The sequence below is a fragment of the Aspergillus heteromorphus genome, assembly GCF_003184545.1.
Source record: "Aspergillus heteromorphus CBS 117.55 chromosome Unknown BO70scaffold_11, whole genome shotgun sequence".
Lineage (NCBI taxonomy): Eukaryota > Fungi > Ascomycota > Eurotiomycetes > Eurotiales > Aspergillaceae > Aspergillus > Aspergillus heteromorphus.
Window position 1 is genome coordinate 226042 of NW_020290416.1, and position 18988 is coordinate 245029.

The window sequence follows — 18988 nt, forward strand, 5'->3', positions numbered from 1 at the left end:
GATTTTTTTCTTTTTTCCCGCCCGCAACCCTAAGGCAAGAAGGCAGAAACAGGAAATGATGCCTGCAGTACTATGGTTTCCCGGATGAAAATATGGATTTTACTAATAGTCACAAGTAAATCCATCGACTTTTTCTCTCCTCATTTCTGAGGGTCTCATGGTGCAAAATCAGTAATCCTTCCAGTTTCAATGGTCTACACAGGGTGCTACTCTCGTCTTTAGACAAGACTAGAATTAGAGTCACAATTTAATGTATATCCAAGGCTGGGCAACGCGATGTAGAAATCGCCGTCTAACAAGGACGGAGACAAAACTCATGGATACGAAAACAGCCATCCATCCGAGTGAACTGTCTCGGACCTCTTGACAATCGATCTCCTACAGCTTTCTTGCCTAAGTACCTACAGCCATCGGCTTTACAGGCGAGACTACGGATGAAAACCCAGACACGAAGAAAAAAATTCATTGAGTTCAGATAGATCTGGTTCCTCGATCGCATATCCGAGAGATAAGCTTATTCAAGCCACCAGACCACGAAAGCTGAGTCTATTATTAGGTATCAGCAATAACGACAGGTCATAAGTCTTTCTTTTCGATCCGTTGCACATGATTTCTAATCTTATGTAGGAAACACATTAGGAAGGAGAGATGTAGATGAAAAGAAGGGCAGAGGTAAAAATAAAAGGCAGCAGCGGTAAAATAAACTTGGATACAAGTATAAACTTGAAGCCGGGAACAGAGTGAGTGTAGTCTTAAGGCGGGAAATACTCGGACAGGGGTGTAAAGACCGGGGGAGAAGGAAAGAAAAGGAGCTGTCCGCGATGTACAGCAACAACGCATCAATTTGTACAAAGGAATTCACAGGGCAATTCTCAAGAGTTAAGTGACAACCCCTGGAAACGGTTCATCCATTCGTTCGGAGCAGGGTGGATGCGGGAGGGACCACCGCTTGTGCCAGGGCCTGCAGCATAATCCACGTATCCCGAGTCAAGAGGTCCATAGCCGTTCGGCGAGTATGGAGAGAAGGGGTCCGCGGAGCTAAGTCCACCGAGGCCAGGCTCCGACTGTCGAGCGGGTTGGCTAAAGGGCTGGTAGGAGTCGGCATAGGCGTTGCGCAATACTCTGATCTGGTTGGCGGTAGTATCTCGTCCAGCCTCCATACCCTCTCGAGTATGACCGTAAACCCTGTTGTCTAGGGGGCGATCTGCCTGCGCCTCATGGCTATAACTCAGAGGGTTCGGGGCGGGCAGACCCGCACTCGGGGGCGTGACAAATGATGCTGGGTTGATGGCTGACATCCAGATCCTGGTCTTGTAGATTTTGAAAAGATCGGTCACTAGTGAGTTGAAATTGATGTAGGAATCCGCAAAGTAATAGAAAGTGAGCTTTTTCCAGTCCCTATAGAGAAGTCATTAGCATGCATGATGACGCGGTAGATGATATATCGTGGCCTACATCTGGAACTCCGCATCGAGTATCTCCATGTTGAGCCGATGCTCTGCAACCTTCTGCATACACACCCGTTTGGCCTTGGCTTCGTTTCCTTCCTTGTCGCGCAAGGCCATTACCTCGTGATGCTGAGCAACTCTCTTGATCAATTTGGGCTTGATGTCTGCAGCAGAGTCCTGCATCCCATGCGGGCCATGTGGACCCATACCACCGATGGCGCTTCTGTTGTTCAGGCCCGGCACATTCCCGGAAGCATTGACTACATTAGCCGCTCCATTCTGCCCTTGTCTGGAAAACATCATCAACCACTTATAATGCTCCTCGGCATATTGCTGCTTTAGCTCACGGGCCTTTTGCATGGTCACATTGGCATGCTGGATAGTGCCAAGGTCCGTGCCACGGTCCGCTTCAACAATGACCAGGTCACCCGGCTTCACCTGCAACCCAGTGTCTTCCTGGATGTAAAAAACATCCGCTCGGTGACATTTGAACGTGACAATATACAAAAGCTGGTTCTGGTGTGGATGCGCGAGACCTGGCTGGTGGCGGCCGTAGGCGTTCGGCATCGTGTACGCTTGGTGTAGGGATGTAGCCACCGGGGAATGGCCATCGGTCGCGCGGAGAGCTGGATCGCGAGCAAAATAGGCTTCTGCAAATCGACGAGCTCGTAAATATTCCGTCTCCATTTCATGCTCCGGAGTCACATGAAAGCGTGGGTACTCACGATTCTGGCCTTGAATACTAGAAAGGGGGCCATCAGCGATGCTCGCATAGTCCTCTTCCCTATCGCCCATCCGAGCTCTAGAATTAGCAGCTGCTTGCGACTCGCTTGAGACAGAAGCATGCCGGATGGGAATGTCCGCGAAGGAGTGTCGACGGCTCTGAGGGATATCCGAAATGCCGCCGAAGCCAAGTGAGGTCTGCCAGTGGCCTTTCCGGACGTTTTCCAGGGCACGGTTCTCCAATGAAGTGAACGGAGACAACTGCTGCTCCAGATTTGCTGAATGCTCTGAAAGTCGCCTCCGGGCGCTGCTGTGGATATTATTGTAACCAGGGATGTCGCCAACCTCATCAAGGTCTTCCACCGCTAGGTCCGTCTCTTCTGGAACACTTCCATGGATGCGGTGCAGGTTGTGAAGACCGCTTCCGATTGCATATCCACTAGCCGCAGATGCAGACGACATGGCACGGTCTCTCATAGTGTTGTCTATCTGGCCCGCTGCTTGGCGTAGAAGGCGATTCTCTCTAGCAAGCTGTTCAATGGTGCGGGCTTGGTTAGCAGCATAGTTACTCAAGCTACCATCAGAACCATCGGGGCTGCCAGCGTCCTCGTCGTCATCATCCTCGTCCTCGCGCACACGTCCGAGTGTAGCGGGATCATGGCCCAGCTCACCAAGAAGGCTAGGCCGAGACGAACGGTGCTGCAAAGCAGAGTATTGACCACCATTACGGGGGCGTCCGCCAGCATAGGGAGCCGATGACTTGTTCGCCATGAAGCTCAAGACCTCGGGATCTAGCTGGCCAACTGAGTATGACTGCGAACGGTATGTTTTAGGGGTTGGGTGCAGTGGAATCGAAAATGGAATGGCTGAGTCGCCAGAAGCCGTACGGGCCGTGGGGCTCAGTATTTCCTCTGCAAAGTAGTTTCCCGCCGTCGAAGGGTTCGACATAGTCGGGGATGGGACGATTTCTGAAAGTCGCGGTGGAGGCTCTTTCCGGGACTCGGTATTCCAGATACCAGTGCCCCAGGGAAAGGAACTGTTTCCGACATTGTTCCAGGCGATAGAGCTACCAATGCTGGGACTCGTGTTCGTCGGCCATCCGGACTGGTCAGTAGCAGGGCTGCTGGGGTTGGAGGCGCCAGAGGACAAGGGACCTACAGTAGTCAAGGAGGCCTTTCGAGGGACGGCAGTAGGGACTTCGTTGAGCCAGGATGTACGACGAGCGGGTTTCGGTGCCGGTACACTGGTAGAGGCGGCGTTCTGCAGGGTGTGGTCTCCATCGTCATCCGAGGAAGCCAGCGCCTCCGAGTCAGGCGTAGACCGACGAACTCCAGGGTGGGTTTTCTCGAGCCTGGCAGACACGTTACCAGCCGGAGTGGACGAAGTGACAGGCTTGGGCGTCTGCGACGCAGGTTTGCTGGATGATGCGGCCATAGTGTCTCAGACGAGGGATCGCGACCGCGAATCGAATGCGCTAGACTTTGGAAGGACGGCGCGTAGCAAGGTGTGATGAAAACTGGCCATAACAAGAGTCAGTCAGAGCGAAGAGGAGCGACATGGGCGAGTCTCGAGTTGCTTGGCGCTCCAACAGAGGAAGAAGGGATTTAAACCCAGCAATGAGGAGAGAAGGGCCAGTGAAAGTAAAGAGAGGGGTCGCGTGAGCAAGAGCAACGTGAAGGGGACATGTGTGTAGCAGACTGGAAGCCGATTTTTGGGTTTCACCTACGGTGGTGATGACTGACGTCAGGGGGGAAATTAGATGGTGAATGCCTCGTACCGTGTAACGTGACCCCGCGGTCACCGTAATGAAACAGTCCGGGGTAAGGTACTAATCACTGTCCGCCGGTAAGAATCTCCAGTCAAGCAATGCAGCGGGACTCAAGTTACCTTGTTCGAATTATTAGAAATTCACGGAATGAAGCGCAACGAAGCTAGGAATTCTAATGGTAGCTCGGAAATGCTGCCCGGGAAAACGGTTTTCTTCGAAATAGAAACAAAGCAGATCTCCGAGAGATACGGGCTTTGCATCGTCAGTTAGTCCAGCTGTATAGACAGAAGAAGCATAAGGGCGTGGACATTGAAAGGTCCAAGGGGGGGGGGGAGCATGAAGACGCGAGAGGTATTAGGTTTCACCAAGGAACGCATAAAACACAGGGGACAGGAGGAATGAATTGAACGAGACGGGCCCATGAAATATCCAGGTGCAGCTCGAGTAGGTTTGGGGGAGGGGGGGGAGGAGCTGTCGGTGGCGAGACGGGGAGCCATGGGCCTGCCAAACGCCAACCTCTGAAAGCGCCCGGATCATATGACTCCGCCCACCCCGTTCGTTTCACATGCGCTCAGGATCATGCTATTCCAGGCCTGTGCCCGGGATCGGCCCGGATTCGACAACTCTCCCGGGGAATCAATCCATCATGGGCGAGTTGGCCATTTTGTCGGGATTCTCGCCTCAATGCAGGCCAGACAGATCCCGCTGGTCTTTTCAGGGGGTAAGGCAGATCATAAAATCCGGGAAATTGCGGGGAAAGGCGAACAACGGGTCACAACGCAAGGCTCACGGCCGACAGACAGACAGACGTACATACCTTTAAAAAAAAAAGTACAGTATTGCCCAGACCAGGAACCGGTATAGAAACTTGGGTATTTCCGAATGTCCCAGACAGTAGTAATCGCAGAAATTCGTGATCGCGTCTGCTGGCGCATCCTCCCCTGGTGAGCAAATGTCTCGTGCGAGCGCAACCATCGAACACCACTTACCAATCTAATAGGGAAGAAAACGAAACTTTTTGTGCAGTCTATCCAACTTTAAAAAACACGGGGAGTCAATCCGATCGTGGAACCCGTCCCAGCTGTAAAGGGAGAATGTACTCCAGGCGAAGCGACCAGGCTTCAATCTAAAGAAAGAGGGTATCGTGTAGGATGGCGCTTTGCGACCAGTCGTAAGGCGAGAAAATCGAGGCGGGTCGGTCTAGACAGAGTTCCCACCCAACCAGTACAGGGTATCTTTTGTCCTTTCGTTTCTTTTCTTCTTTTTTTTTCGATTTTGCGATTTGGACGGATCGAGTCGCTCCAGAATATCTATAACTGCACTGGATGTCGGATCGCGTGGAGAGGAAGGTATTAATAGATGCGCGGTATCGCGAGTGGTAGCGTGACCGTGGACGGACGATGTTGGTGGGCAGAATGGCTCCAGTAACTATGGGCAGATCCTCGTCAAGAGGAGCGCATCTTGAGACTGACGAGCGACGATCACAGCAGCAAGGGGAGGGGGGAACCGTTGGCGGCGCGAAATAATTCTGCAACCCGAACAGAGCGAAAATGGGGTGGATGAGAAGTGGCAGGCTCCTGTTTTTTAATCCTGACCGTGTGAAGGGTGATGGTGCGAAAAGCAGGGCGGCGCAGTTCGCAACGAGGTTGGTGGAAGAGCGGGAGAGTGGCCTCTGCAACGTTGCTTGATCGATGACGATCTTCAGGCTGAAGCGTAGTATGGTGCGATGGCAGGCCTTATCGGCGAGGGTCAAGGGAGGATGAGATAAAGGGAACGAGAAAACGGGAGGAGGGGTGCGAGTGAAAGGGGGAGGGGGTCAAGAAGTAGAGGTGGGAGAGCAAGAAGATGGCCACGGGCGAGGATGACGGCAGGAGGGAAAGAGGAGAAAGAGGTTGTACAGTCGTAAGTTGCGTAAGTTGCGTAAGTTGCGTTAAGTTGCGTTAGGATAATGCAAGCTAAGGGAGGTCGAGGTAGCTGCTAGACCGGAGCCAACCTCAGGCCACTAGAGGACAAGACGAAAGGAGAAGTCGACGAGCCACGGGTCGGAGCACCCAGCAGAAGTGGCGCAAGAGGAAAGGAGGGAGAGGGTGAGCAAGCTATGACCGAGTGCGTTAGCTCAGGGTTGGGGTGGTCTTGATTCTTTTTATCCTTGTCCCTCTCAGCTGCTACCGGGGGGGGGGGGGGGGGAATTATTGCCAGTGAGTGCTCCGTCCTGGAGAGCGATCGATTGTGGTCCGGTACCTTTTACACTGCATCCACACTAACCACGGCTAGGGAGGGAAGGGGGGGGGGGAGCTGGGAGCTACGTACCTGGAGCATAGCATTAATTAATCGCTCCTGAGGCGGGGTAAGAAATCTACGTGAGTCTAGATACGGAATGGAACCACAGGCCACAAGAGGGGGGAGAGAGGATACATTCATTCAGTCATTCTACGAGGGGGTAAGCGAGGAACCAGCTACAGTCGATATCATCGTGGCTAATTAGGTAGGAGGTACGGAGTACGGGGTGGGATGTTAGCAGTCATGGTTTGTCTCTTGTGTCTCAGGCGGAGAAGAGAAGAGAAGAGAGAAAAGGGCAGCAGCAGCAGCAGCAGCAGCAGTATGACAGGCAGCAGGCGTGCGAGAACAAGAACCGGTCGGCCGTCGATGGAACGCCCGTGAGTGGGCCGGGCGGGCCTCCAGAGGGCGAGTCGACGATCCTCCGCGCTCCTGACTGGCCTGGACAAAATGCCCCGGCCGCCTCTCAGCGTCGCCGGATTCGTGACTATTTCGGCACCCCCGTTGCCCTGGAGCGGGGCTTTTTAGCATCAGGTACGAATGCTAGCAGCCGGCTGCGTAGGATCTAGTATCTACATATCTCTCTAGCTGCTAGATATTATTTAGCATCCCCAAGAGTGCAAAGGTACAAAGTAATACCCACCCCTTAGTCTTAGTGAGTGCGGCTAGCGCCGTACCTCCCGATTACAGCAGCGCCCGGGAGAGAGATGACAGATGTCATCAAAAGCCCTATCCGATCCGAAGCCAGTTCTTGCTGGACAGCCCTTCGGGATTTGGGAGAAGGAGCTTGGGCACAACCCAGAAAATTGAAAGGGGAGGATCAGGCTGTTGGGCTATTCCGAGTCTTGTTGGGGATTGGGATTGGGGGAATCCACGGCCGCAATCGTCCCAAGGAGCGAGGAGCGATGAACCACGGGCAGAGGAAGTGTCCCTCCCTGGCTGGCCGGCAGTCATGAGACATTATTAATTAACACAGTACAATATTGTCAGGCAAACACAACAGATGAGTTAGGTATACGTATAGTTCATACTATCTATATGGTAGTCAAGTCAGTCAGTGTCGAGAGTGACAGCATAGCGCCACAGTCGATGTAGTGGTAGCAGAGAGTTATCAAGAATTATTATGCGGGGCATTTTTTTTTGGTCTGAGTCGTCATCACAGTGGTGTTTCTTTATTTGTGGTATGTTTGACTGACGGAAGGCGACCGGGGTTCTTTGTAACATTCCGCACTGGGATTCGTCAACGTCATTCTGGCGTTATGTTACACGAGCCAGCCGTACTGGAACCCTCCTCCCTCACCCTGGCCAACCTGATCGATCCATCTGCCCGGCATACACAGCACGTACTATACGGTACCCCCATACAGGCATACACACACAGTAAAGTAACTCGACAATGTCTGCCTGCCATGACTGCGATCTTCCCTCCACCCACCCTCCTTCACGGCATCCATGCACCGATTGCGGGGAAACACCAACTAACTCGAAGGCAAGGGATCACGATCCAATAGATTTCCAAGAACTCCCAAGATTCCCCATTGCAGGATCGGCTCCGGTGGAATTGCGGAGAGAGCTTTCCCGCGTTTAGTTGCCAGCCAACCCACCCTCCGCGCTGTCACACTCCCTCCCTCACACGACATGCATTCCATTTGTCGCTTGCGTCCCTCCTCCTCTTCCCCCGCAAACCCGCTCGATCTCGAATGCCCGGTTCTACCTGGCCATCCTAGGTTCGCGCGCTCGATACGAAAAGATACGGGAGAGGAACGGCCAGACCAGCCTCGGTTGGGCCCGCTGGCTGTTTCTTCCCAGCCCCTCGTAAGCGATGGCTTGAGGCGCGCCCATGGATCGCTCCGTACATGCGCTAGAGGAACCAACCTGATTAGCGGGAATGCGATTCTTGGAGAGATTCATTCATCTGACTTGTCTGCAGTTCCGATTGGACAGCAGCCACGGCCGAGTGTACTACTTCCGGATGGATGTGGCACGCATCGTGGTTCTTCGGGCGGCCGTGTCTCGTGTCCGGCTGGAAGACCAGGCCGCACGCGGGCAGCGGCTTATACACTTCAGCGGCAGAATGAGCATGTCGAATGCCTACGGAGGCAGCCTCAAGCGCCAGGCACTCTATCCCCAATAAGGTTGCGTCATGTCGGGTCCGATCTTGCACCTATCTTTCCCCCATCATCGCGCGTCACAGATGCTGAGCCGAGCCTAGAGCTAGTCCAGCCCCTTCCAGTCCGGGTGCTGACAGAACGAGCATCGCCGAAATGTGGGGTATCTAATCAGTCTGTGCTCTGTGCTGCTCGAGCCCGGCATGGATCTGGTGTCATGGGGCTTCGGGTTTATGCTGGTCGGCTGCGCATCAGACCATGATTGTCGGACTTTTTCACCCGCCATACATCGAAGGAGGCCTGTAAGATTAGGAATGCAGATGAGCATGATGCTCAGGGACATCTCGGATCCTACCGTGCGAAGATGCTTCTTACCGTGGGAGCTTTGCCAGATGGGTGGAGAAGTTCTCAGAAAAGTCGTAGCTCATTCTTGTCTATTACAGTGCAATTTGGGTGTCTCCAAGTCGTCCATACCATCGAGCGCTCACTCTGACTCGTCCGGTGTCTCATCATCCGGTTGTCCCTCCTCCCGCTTGGAGATCACCACCCACCGGATCTTACTGGCAATCCGTCTCTCTCTCTTCCCGACCCTCTCCCATTCGTCTTCCCCTTGTTTCATGCTCTTGTCGACCTTCCTGTCCCTCCCGCGGCACGCCTTGTCCATCTCATGCTGCAGCCTCCTCATCTCTTTGTCAAACACCTTTTCGACCTTGTCTCTCTTAGCCGAGCCATCATACGACTCTCTGGCTGCTTTTTCGTGCAATATCTCCATCTTCCTCTCAATAGTGGCAATTTCCATGTCACACTGCTGTCTTTCCCTTTCCGCATCCTCCAGTCTTCCCCGTCTCGTCCTGCGACTGTCGTCCCGCTGCTTGCCAGATTTCTTGATTTGCTTGGCTTCTTGCGTCTCTGCAAACGCAGCATTCATCCGTTTCAGAACATTGGTCTGTGCCACCCGATCAGGCAGGCCATCAATTTGAAGTGGGGCAACAAAGCCCTCCAGTGCATTTAACCTCTGCAGCCTAGGGTCAGCAGGCATTACCCTGGACACCGGAGCGTCGCCTCCATACGCGTCGTGTATCTCAGCGATGCGTCTCGAGTCGACCTCGTTGACATCATCTTGATCCTCTGGTGACGACGATGGAGACGACAGAACGCGTGTTTGCTGCACCTCGTCCAAGCCCACCTTCGTCATCATGTCTTTGGTGCTCATAACGGTACAATGCAGGCCTCTGGGTCCGAACAACGCCAGGTTTGCGTCCTTGATGTAGGCTCGTGTGCGACCATACGAGATACCTGCCGTGCTAAGCTTCGATGCGACCTTCACGCCAATCCCGGCCAGTTTCACGGGAGGGAAGGGCACCATGCTCAGAATTCCACCGACCATACCGGTAGTCTGAAGAATGGGGTTGGCGATGAACACTTCGTTGAGCCCATCGATGAAGGCGAGGAAGTCGTTCGAGGGTATGCCCGCTTCTGCGAGCACGGGGCTGTAGGCTCTCATGAACGGGCTGTAGAATGTTCCTTTGAAGGCTTTGCTGGTTTCTGGGGGGATCTCGGTCAGTCTTGTTCCTTGAATCAACTTGGAGCAGACACAACATACGTGGAACCACAACAGGTCTGAAGACGCGACAGTCCGCGTTGAATGGCTGACTATGTCGAAGCTGGCATTGGTATTGGTAGTGGTGGTCTCTGTCACCAGACAGAGACCGGTATCTGTCCGGTTCGATCCCTCTATTTCTATATTCCGACGGCGACGGATCATCGTAGAGTTCCTCTGCACTCGAGAAAGGCGATGTCTTCTTGTAATCTGTGGACATCATCATCATCATACCTATATCCAGATCAGAATACTCTATAAAATATAGTAGAACAAATCAACGACCAATACTATGTTCCGAATGTATATATAATGTACTCTCCTGATTGTAGTACTTTCTTTGATATACACCGTACCCAGCCCAGCCAGCTCAGCTACACACCCCTGTAACCGTAACCGTCACTCTTTCACCCAGCCCAAGCCAATATCCATCCAAACATGAATCGACATATACTTACAGTTCCAGTGGCAGCAGACTGGCAGCTGGCAGCGATAAAGTAGTTCGTATTCGCAACACACTTCTCAATCCGGGTTAGCGCGACTTTCTTCGTTCCCATTTATGTCCTCCGCAATTGGCTTAGCGTCCCACCGATCAACCCGACTAAACCGGATGCGGTATCCCGAGCGGACGAGCCTTAGGTAACTATCTATCTACTGGTGAACTGTAACGTTAACAGAAGCTCAACCGCCAAAATCGTGTCCAAATTATGAGGAGGCTTAGTATGGGGGAGAATGAATGTTCAGTATATCTAGGTGACTCACTTCAAAGTTTATTTTAACCGTCATGGGGATCGAGAGACCACAAGATTTAGTAGTTCTACTTATATAGAAGCTTCAATTGATAGGGTCTTTTCTTTCTTGAAGATGGCCGCACCTTGGTATTTATATAGATGGTCAGTTGGTTAGATGTGGACTTTTTTGATTAGTTCGATGGGAAGGAATACTGCAGATGTTTTTGGGTTGAACTACCCGGTGGTACTAATTCAAGTCTTTGTATTTTTGGCCTCCCTGGCGCTGTCTCGAGATGTTGGGTTACCGGCGTATATTCGGTGTGGTTATATATGATTATACTATCTATATAGACACCACTATCCACACATAGACCAAATAAAACCCACCTTAACAAAACCAGCAAATGATCGACTCGGATATGTTCACCCACTAATCTTAATACTACTTACTATCTACACATGACTGCCAATTTCCTCGAGTATACATACGACTATGATGTTTGTACTCCCCCTCCCCCCCCCCCAAAACAGTGACAGTCCAAAAACCCATCAGCACAAACCAACTACATACATAGATATTTCCCCCAGATCGCAAAATAAACAGACAACAATAAAACATAAAATCAAAAAATTAAATAAAATAAAATAAAGAACATCCACTCTCCCCCCCCCCCCCTCCACCCGCAGCCCGCTCATAGTTACTCCAACTAATGAAATCAACCAACCAACCTCACTAGTCCAGGATTCCTCCAAATCTATCTAGTCCATAAGTGATAGTCTAGCAAGACCACTAAACCAGCACATACCTAGCACTAGATAGATAGATAGACCGATAATATCAAGAATGATAACTAACTACCCCGTAGTTCGATACTAGTTAGATACTTAGCTAGATCCTTAGGTAAAATACTAGTTCCGGCCTGCTTCCGACTCTCGGAGGAATATCCCGAGATGGAAGGGGGTCGGGGACGGCGATATACGGAGTAGACGGACTATCTAGTTATCTGCCCACCTACTTACTCACGGAGGATGATGCTCCGTCGGGCGTCATCAATATCGATTTAGTTAGTTAATAATTTCTCCTTATTAATGTGCGGGTGGATGTATCTAAGTATCTAGATAGGTGGGGTGCGCGGGACTGCGCACTGCGCTCTGCAGTGTCGATCTCGGGGTTTGGTGGTAGGTACATATCTAGCTGCTGCTACTTACTCTGTAAGTGATCAGGTGCATGATTAGTAGGTAGGTAGGTACGTAGTTGCCTGTTTACAGGGGTGCGAGGTATCTATCTATCTACATGGTGCATAGGACTTTGGATTCTGGGTTATGCTTACTACGTTTGTTGGTGGTAGGGACGAGGAGGAGGAGGGAAGGGAAGGGAAGGGAGGGAGGGTGTGGCTAGTAGTTTGTTGTTTACTTAGTGGCTGCCTATTTACTACTTCCTACCTAACAGATACTAGATACCTAGGTGCTTCGTGCAGAAATACTTAAGATACTACATCTACCTACCCGACGTGATAGAACCAGATAAGAGGAAAACGACAGGCTCTATTATTCATAACGGTATATCCAAGTGGTCAATAGAATACAAACATGAAAGGATTTCAAAAACAGGATGATCCGCCTCGCTCAAGGCGCCGAATCCAAAGTGCCCTTGCCACCCGTCGAGGCCGTGGCATCAGGGCCCTTCTGCTTCCGCAGCTTCTCCTCGAACTTGGCGAACTCGTGCATTGAGATCTCCTCTTCCTGGTCGAGTACCTGCTCGACTCCCTGGACTTCTTCGATCTGTTGTAAAACATGCAATGAGTCTCGTTTCGGAGAAAAAGAGAATATAGATGGATGGAAGATACTCACGTAATGCATAAGCATCGACTCGATACCATTGCGGAGCGTGACGGTACTCGAATCGCAAGTGCGGCAAGCGCCGCGCAGCTTCAGCAGCACGATACCGTTCTCGAAGCCGCGGAACTCGATGTCGCCACCGTCCTCCTGGATTGCGGGCCGGATCCTCGTGTCCAGCAGCTCTTTAATCATGCCGATAACCTCGTCCTCCTCCTCGTCGAAGCTGAGGGACTCCGACTCGCCGCCCTCCTGCCCGGCCTCGCCACCCGTCTTAGCGACGGTGTTGACGATCGGCTCGCCGGAGGTGACGGTCTGGGTGATCAGACTGAAGACTTCGGGCTTGATGTGGGCCCAGTTTGAGTCGGTGGCCTTGGTCACGGTGATAAAGTCGGGGCCGTAGAAGACCGAGGTGACGCCCTCGACGTTGAGGAGGTTGGCGGCCAACGGGGACGGGTGCGGAGGAGCGAGGGTGGAGCGGGGAGACAGGTACTCGAGGAAGGTGGAGGGGAAGTTCTCGGGGAGGATACGGTGGTTGGGAATAAATTTCAGGGCCTGATGGAGCGGGAAGGTTAGAATTGGGCTTGGCCTTGTAGTGCTATCTTGGGAAGGGTGAAGCCTACATCCGGGTTCGGGGTGTTCTCGGTCTGGATGAATATCGTCCGCTTGCTGGACGGCGAGGGGCCGTTCACACGGGCCTGGACGAGGGAGTGTTGATGGGGCTTCACGGTGGGCCGGCGACGAGCCTCGGAGGCTGTGATCGCAGGCAATCGTGCCGAACGGTGGACGTATCTGTATGACCCCAAGGTCGCGGGCCTGGCGACCCGGGATGAGCACTCGGCGGCGCTCAGTTGCTGCGTCGTCAATCTGACGCTGAAGAGAGTGCGCCTGAGCATGTTTCCGGAAGATGCGCTGACAGACATGGTGTAGATGGGATGAGAGGGTAGATGAGTGTTCCTGGGGAGGAGAAAGCGTTCGGGGTGTTTGACAGGAACTCCAGCACTTTCTTCTTCCGACCGCCCGGCCTCTCTGACGCAATGGGCACGTGACTAGCTATCGGCGGAAAGCTGACAAATGGAGGACCCGCGCCACCAATCACATGGCGGCAGTTTGGCATCTTTGCGAGGAGTTTGTCCCTAGGCTTCCGGCTTTCGGAGAGGTGCTAATGTACATGATCTGACTGGTTGGTATGGAGTATATACACATATGCATCGTAGTATGTCGCTCGAACGTACAATAACGAACCCGAGCCATCCAATTAGATTCTGTTTGCTTTCGTAGTAGCTTTGGTCAGATAGCGTTGCTCAATGGCGCCGCTAGACCTGAGTGGCTGTAACTGGCAGCTCCTGAGCTGTCCCGGGTGCTTCTGTCCATCAAGGGATGCATGGCTTATCCAGTGATATACTTGGCAGAGCTCTGACATCCACTCTCACCAGCCCAAATGGCGAGAAGCCGCCACATCAAACGCTTTTCTCAGCATTGATGACATTGGCATAGGGACTGCTGAACGCGTCTATAGCGTAGATAGTTGGTGTGATTGAGCCAAATGCAGCAAAAAACCCAGTCACTTAACGCTGAAGATTCAGTCGCATCGACAACCACAGGTCAATCACGGTACCTCTTCCACGGGTGACACAGATCTCTGTTGGGCAGAGCGATACTGAGGCCACACCATGTCCTTGAGTAACGGAGCGATGCCCAGGCCCAGTGATCCAAGGTGCATGAATACCCCTTGACACCAGCGATACTTCAAGGCCAATCCCTGGACCTGGAAGAACTGCGTGCACTGGCTGAAAGGCGCGAGCAGTATTTGTGCACCCAAGGTCTTCATTGCAGGCTGTGTGCAGTACATGACTGAACGGCAAACCTCGTCGGCATAGTGCTCCGCCAGGGCTGTAAAATCCGTGGCCACCACAGAGGCCAATGGATTGTTTGGATCCGTCGGGCCACGAGTGGCACAAGATGGTGGGAAAGATGTAACGTCGGTCTGGGGCCGGCCAAGGACGTCGAGGAGCTGGTCCACTAGCGGATACAGTAGTATCAGAGTCGCCCAATAGATGAGGTGCGATTCGGCGCAGGTCAGTGAGGCAAATCCAAGAGGTTCAGGGAATAACCCAGTGGTCAGATGCGCCCGGAAGCCTTCTCGCGAGGGGGTATCAGGCGGGAGCACCGATGGCATTCCGAGTTTTCTTTGCACTTCTATACAGGTGCGGTGGAGCTTTTGCTCCAGTGTTAGACAACAGGACAGTAATTGTTCGCCAGCCTGTTTGTCGGTCCCCGGGTTAGCTATGGCGTGGTCGATGAAGGCGTCGATGCGTTCGATAAGCGCGGAACATTCAGCCAGGTTGTCAGCCACTTCGTCGACCGGGTCAAGTTTGGCCTGTGGCGAGCGATTTTGCCAGTTGAGGGTGTTGTAGAGAGTGGCAGCCTTGCGCTTCCCCACAGCATCACATAACTGCTCAACGTCAGCAATCATAGTTGTCACGGCGGCGATCAGCTGAACGATCGAAGCCAAGGAGACTGACTGTGACAAATTTGAGCTGACGGTAAAAGAGCTTCTCCGCAACAGTTTCGTCTCGGTGGCCGGTACACTGATCCATGATTACATTACTGCCTTGCACATGCCATATCCATGCCATAAACCCCGGGGGCGAGGAGTGTATTAACTGGTTCATCTGTTAGAACGGAAAACATGCCCGTAGAACGAGTATTCTTACTTCATATAACTGGAAGATCACTGTCGTGTACAGGACGTCCTGGCCCGGCCTCTTGTCCGACCCGATCAGGCGATGCATGATCCCCATCGAGTTGTTATAGAGTCTGATACTGTACCGGAGCAGCCGATCATCCTTGTTCTGCTTCGCCAGAAAGGCGGAGGAGAGCGAAGTGATCGCCCGATCCAACAGTGGACTGCCGCCCGAAAGCTGGGGAAGTGTCTCGAGCAGGTTCTTGCCGGAGCCATCGCGCAGGTACTCGGACGGAGGCAGATAGCTCTCGATGAAGGAGGTGAGCAGCTGCGATCGGACCTCCACATTGATATTCCAGCGCGGGATCTCGGGCTCCACCCGCGTTATTTGGCGATCGGTTATCTTCGCAGAGCCATGCTCCGGGGTCGACTTGGGACGACGGACGAGCTGCTGCTGTTGCTGAATCCCCTCGATGGCACCGGAAGATTGGTGGATAAACACCCTCTTCCTCTCGTAGCCGGTGCAGACATGGCCGTTCTTGATGCAGCGATTGCATTGCGGCTTTGCCTCGTCGCACTAGACAAGGATCACATCATCAGACGGGTTGTTCTGGACCGTTCTCCGGGCGGCCACGGCTGTCAGGGAGTGCTTTCTTACCTTGACCTTCCGTCGCCGGCACGTATTGCATCCTGTGGAGCGGAATGGAATGCCACCCATGTTCGTGGACTTTTGAGTCACTTCATTCCAATTGCGTCACGGAAACCGGGGACGGACAGCCGCTATGAGGCTGGAGGGTCAAGTCGATGAGTTATATATCCTCAACATTTCCCCAGTATTTCCCAATAGGCCCCCTTTCAACGGCACGGAGGGTTGAAGGCAATAAAATGGTAGATCGATAGTCCTGACACTAAGGGAGGCCATTGTCGTCATGGCCCGCGGCGCCACTTCACGTGAGCGCCGCGGGTTGAGTTTCTTCAATCTTTCCGGTCCGCTACACCTTCGTTCCTTTGGTTCTTCGTCCTGTTGTTTTTTTTATTTCGGTTTCCTTTCACCACCACCCCCATCGCCCAGGTATTTCCCCCTGGTCACCGCTGGGTGTGCTTGCTTCCTACGACCCGCTGCGATCGGCCGAGGCAAGACAATGATCTACGGAGCCTGATAGCCCGCGCATTGGCACAAGGCTTGTCGGGGCGGCGCGCGATAAAAAAAAATGCCTGGAAACTGCGAGGTTTGCGTCTCGGAGCCATCGAAGTACCGATGCCCGACGTGTGGGCTCATGAGGTATGTATGCTTGTGCTCCGTACCAGATTCCTGGCAAAGGAAGAGAGAACAGTCCCACGTACTAATGCTCTCCCAGCTGCTCCCTTGCGTGCACCCAGTCCCATAAAATCTACTGCGCACCTAAAGCACAATCGCCAAAACCATCCGACCAGACGGTGGACACCCAGTCGCTCTCCACCGAAGCTCATGGCGATGCGACCAATGAGACGACACATAAGGCCCGGAATGGCCTCGACCTCAAGTCTCTAGGGTCCTCACCCGAACTCAGGGAGCTACTTGATCGGTTTCCCTCGCTCCGGGAACAACTGCACGAAATCTACCAGGCCACCTTGGAAGAGGAATGGGTAGAAACCCCATCCTCTGGAGGTCGGGGACGACACTTTGGTCGAGGCAAAGGGCCGCACCGGCATCGCGGACACGGGCCCTGGACGCGTGAAAAGGGATTCAATCGGGGACGGGGGAAGGTCAGGAAGTTGAGGGAAAGATGTGAAGAGGGTCTGGAGACCGGCAAGGCGGCGGAGGGATTTGTGCGGTTCATGGCCCTGACCACCGGGAATGAGCTCCCACAGGGTATATGAAGGCTGTATAGTAGACAAGCCTTCCCGGGCAGTTTAGATCAGTGCCAGCACACCATCGATGACCTGTACCGATGGTGTGCGAATTTATAACTTGCTCTGCAGCTAGCGCTGAATGGGCACGAGAGAAGGCACGAAAGGGGATAACGAGGAACGATAATCCTCGATGAAGATATCCTTCAGACTCGCGAAAGCCCTCGTGGATATAAAAACCATAACATTCGCGGAGTGCATTTGGCCATAGCAATGAATTCGCTCGCCATCCCGCGCCATCCCTGCCGGGGTTGGCATTGCAAGACCATCAAAAATCTCCGTAGATTTTCGCGCCGTAGGGTGTTGCTCCGATCCCATTAACCTTCCAGGATGGTAGGACCCGAAGTCGCACTGGGTCCCTCGCATCGTCAGCCAAGAACCAGCTGAAGACCGACGGACTTCCACCGCATCATACAAACACACTCGGGGACTCCGTATCTTCCTTTGCATGAAATCTCCGAGTCCCCGATGAGTCCCCAGGTCCCCGAGGGGGGCCATTTGATCCGGATGGCACCACACGACTACGGATTAACGTGCAGATACAGGGTTTGTGATGTGAGGAGCGCAATGGTGGAGAGCGATAAATGGGCCTGTAGTTTGTGTGCTGCTCTATGAAGGCACCGGATTTGCATTATGGGAAGAAAAGAGAACACCTCGGCATCCTATCTACTCCGTACACGTATATACAGTTGGCATGGCCCGAGACACTCAGGGTTCTAAACCCGACCACCCCCCATGGCCCCTATCTAGTAGTGCAGTTGAAACTCGGATGGACGCACGTACTACTAGAGTAGAGAAAAAGAGAGAGATACCCGGCTAGGCACAGAGATGGATAGTTACAGGCTGTGTCAGACAGTTAGACCCCTAACTGTTTCAAGTTTGGCAGTTGATAGATCAACAAACCCGCCATGTTTCAGCCGGCATCCAGCCCTCAGCCCTCAGCCGGCAGCCGGGCTGTGCGGCTTCATCTTCTGTCTTGGCTGATCTGCAAGGGTTCTCTGCCAGTCTGGCAGAGATAATAATACTGTCCAACTGTCAAATAATAATGGAATCCTAGTACTCCGTAGTACTCAGTCTCTATCTATCTAGCAGACGGAGCAAGCAGTTCAACCCGGCGGGGCAAGCGACGAGTCCAGTCCCATCCAGTCTCATCCAGCCCATCGCTCGTCCCGTCCAGTCCAGTCCGTCTAAGCAGTAGGTCGAAGGATTCAGAGAAATGCCGCCAATCGTTCATCGCCCTCGCTCGTCACATCTCACGTCTGCCAACGAGAAGCCCCAACGGCGGGGAATTGAAGCAATTGGACTCTCCCCTCGACGCTGGCGGGTGTGATTCGCAAGGCCCGTCGGACTACCTGCACTAGCTACAGATTGGTGTCGTGGTGTCTGTCCCTAGGGGGTCGTGGAGCGATCCGATGGCATTTGTCCCGAACGTGTCCGTTGGCCATTGAGGAGGCTGAGAGGAGACAGATCATAGCTGATTTGGTTCTTTCTGTTATTTGGCTGCATGAGTATGACTGAGTAGAGTACTGAGTACTGAGTAGAGTAGAACTGAGTACTGTCCTGTGTTTGAGAGTGAAATCCGCCCGACTCAGCTGGGATCAGAGAAGGAAGAAGTGGACCAGGCCCCCTTGCCGACCAGCGACGGGCCATTGAGGTTCTCGATCGTTCGCTGGACCACCATCCATACAATCAATCATCCATACAACCAACCATACATAAAAGTAGCAGCATTAGCAAGCAGGCAAGCAGACAAGCAAGCAGACACAATTGCTTGTTATCCCCCCGGACTGGATTGATCTATCGACCGACCTCGGGTTTCTAATAATACGACATCTTTTTTTTTTTTTTTTCTCACCGTTCGGAGACCAAGCCAGACTCTCTGGCACGTCGGCTCGTCCCCGCTGACTCCCTCTCCCTCTCT

The 18988-nt window shown here is 53.0% G+C and overlaps 8 protein-coding genes across 8 annotated transcripts; 3 read left to right on the plus strand and 5 right to left on the minus strand.

Annotated features, from left to right (window-relative positions):
* Positions 1–447: 447 nt before the first annotated feature.
* Positions 448–4006, minus strand: BO70DRAFT_361807 (PSP1 family protein). The gene is made up of 2 exons (XM_025543130.1): positions 1456–4006; positions 448–1398 (listed from the first exon to the last, which is right to left on the minus strand). The coding sequence occupies exons 1-2, from the start codon at positions 3603–3605 to the stop codon at positions 873–875; spliced, it is 2676 nt and encodes an 891-aa protein (XP_025399597.1). The 5' UTR covers positions 3606–4006; the 3' UTR covers positions 448–872.
* Positions 4007–6316: 2310 nt separating this feature from the next.
* BO70DRAFT_379446 (uncharacterized protein) lies at positions 6317–7142 on the plus strand (the record flags this gene model as incomplete). The annotated part of the gene is made up of 3 exons (XM_025545350.1): positions 6317–6379; positions 6486–6750; positions 6823–7142. The coding sequence occupies 3 exons, from the start codon at positions 6317–6319 to the stop codon at positions 6864–6866; spliced, it is 372 nt and encodes a 123-aa protein (XP_025399598.1). The 3' UTR covers positions 6867–7142.
* Positions 7143–7740: 598 nt separating this feature from the next.
* BO70DRAFT_31401 (uncharacterized protein) lies at positions 7741–8697 on the plus strand. The gene has a single exon (XM_025540266.1). It carries the CDS (start codon positions 7855–7857, stop codon positions 8584–8586), a length of 732 nt encoding a protein of 243 aa, XP_025399599.1. The 5' UTR covers positions 7741–7854; the 3' UTR covers positions 8587–8697.
* A 111-nt stretch (positions 8698–8808) lies between these two features.
* Positions 8809–10710, minus strand: BO70DRAFT_352506 (uncharacterized protein; the record flags this gene model as incomplete). The annotated part of the gene is made up of 4 exons (XM_025541797.1): positions 8809–9896; positions 9928–10158; positions 10383–10407; positions 10687–10710. 4 exons carry the CDS (start codon positions 10708–10710, stop codon positions 8809–8811), a joined length of 1368 nt encoding a protein of 455 aa, XP_025399600.1.
* A 1566-nt stretch (positions 10711–12276) lies between these two features.
* BO70DRAFT_31432 (NifU family protein) lies at positions 12277–13473 on the minus strand. The gene is made up of 3 exons (XM_025540279.1): positions 13115–13473; positions 12507–13046; positions 12277–12437 (listed from the first exon to the last, which is right to left on the minus strand). The coding sequence occupies exons 1-3, from the start codon at positions 13412–13414 to the stop codon at positions 12282–12284; spliced, it is 996 nt and encodes a 331-aa protein (XP_025399601.1). The 5' UTR covers positions 13415–13473; the 3' UTR covers positions 12277–12281.
* Positions 13474–14100: 627 nt separating this feature from the next.
* Positions 14101–15895, minus strand: BO70DRAFT_396132 (Zn(II)2Cys6 transcription factor domain-containing protein; the record flags this gene model as incomplete). Its single annotated transcript, XM_025546590.1, has 4 exons — positions 14101–14946; positions 15017–15157; positions 15209–15754; positions 15836–15895. The coding sequence occupies 4 exons, from the start codon at positions 15893–15895 to the stop codon at positions 14101–14103; spliced, it is 1593 nt and encodes a 530-aa protein (XP_025399602.1).
* A 288-nt stretch (positions 15896–16183) lies between these two features.
* Positions 16184–17314, plus strand: BO70DRAFT_361810 (zinc finger HIT domain-containing protein). The gene is made up of 2 exons (XM_025543131.1): positions 16184–16459; positions 16536–17314. The coding sequence occupies exons 1-2, from the start codon at positions 16389–16391 to the stop codon at positions 17035–17037; spliced, it is 573 nt and encodes a 190-aa protein (XP_025399603.1). The 5' UTR covers positions 16184–16388; the 3' UTR covers positions 17038–17314.
* A 939-nt stretch (positions 17315–18253) lies between these two features.
* On the minus strand, positions 18254–18766 carry BO70DRAFT_31414 (uncharacterized protein). Its single transcript, XM_025540273.1, has one exon. The coding sequence runs from the start codon at positions 18715–18717 to the stop codon at positions 18457–18459; it is 261 nt and encodes an 86-aa protein (XP_025399604.1). The 5' UTR covers positions 18718–18766; the 3' UTR covers positions 18254–18456.
* Positions 18767–18988: the final 222 nt, after the last annotated feature.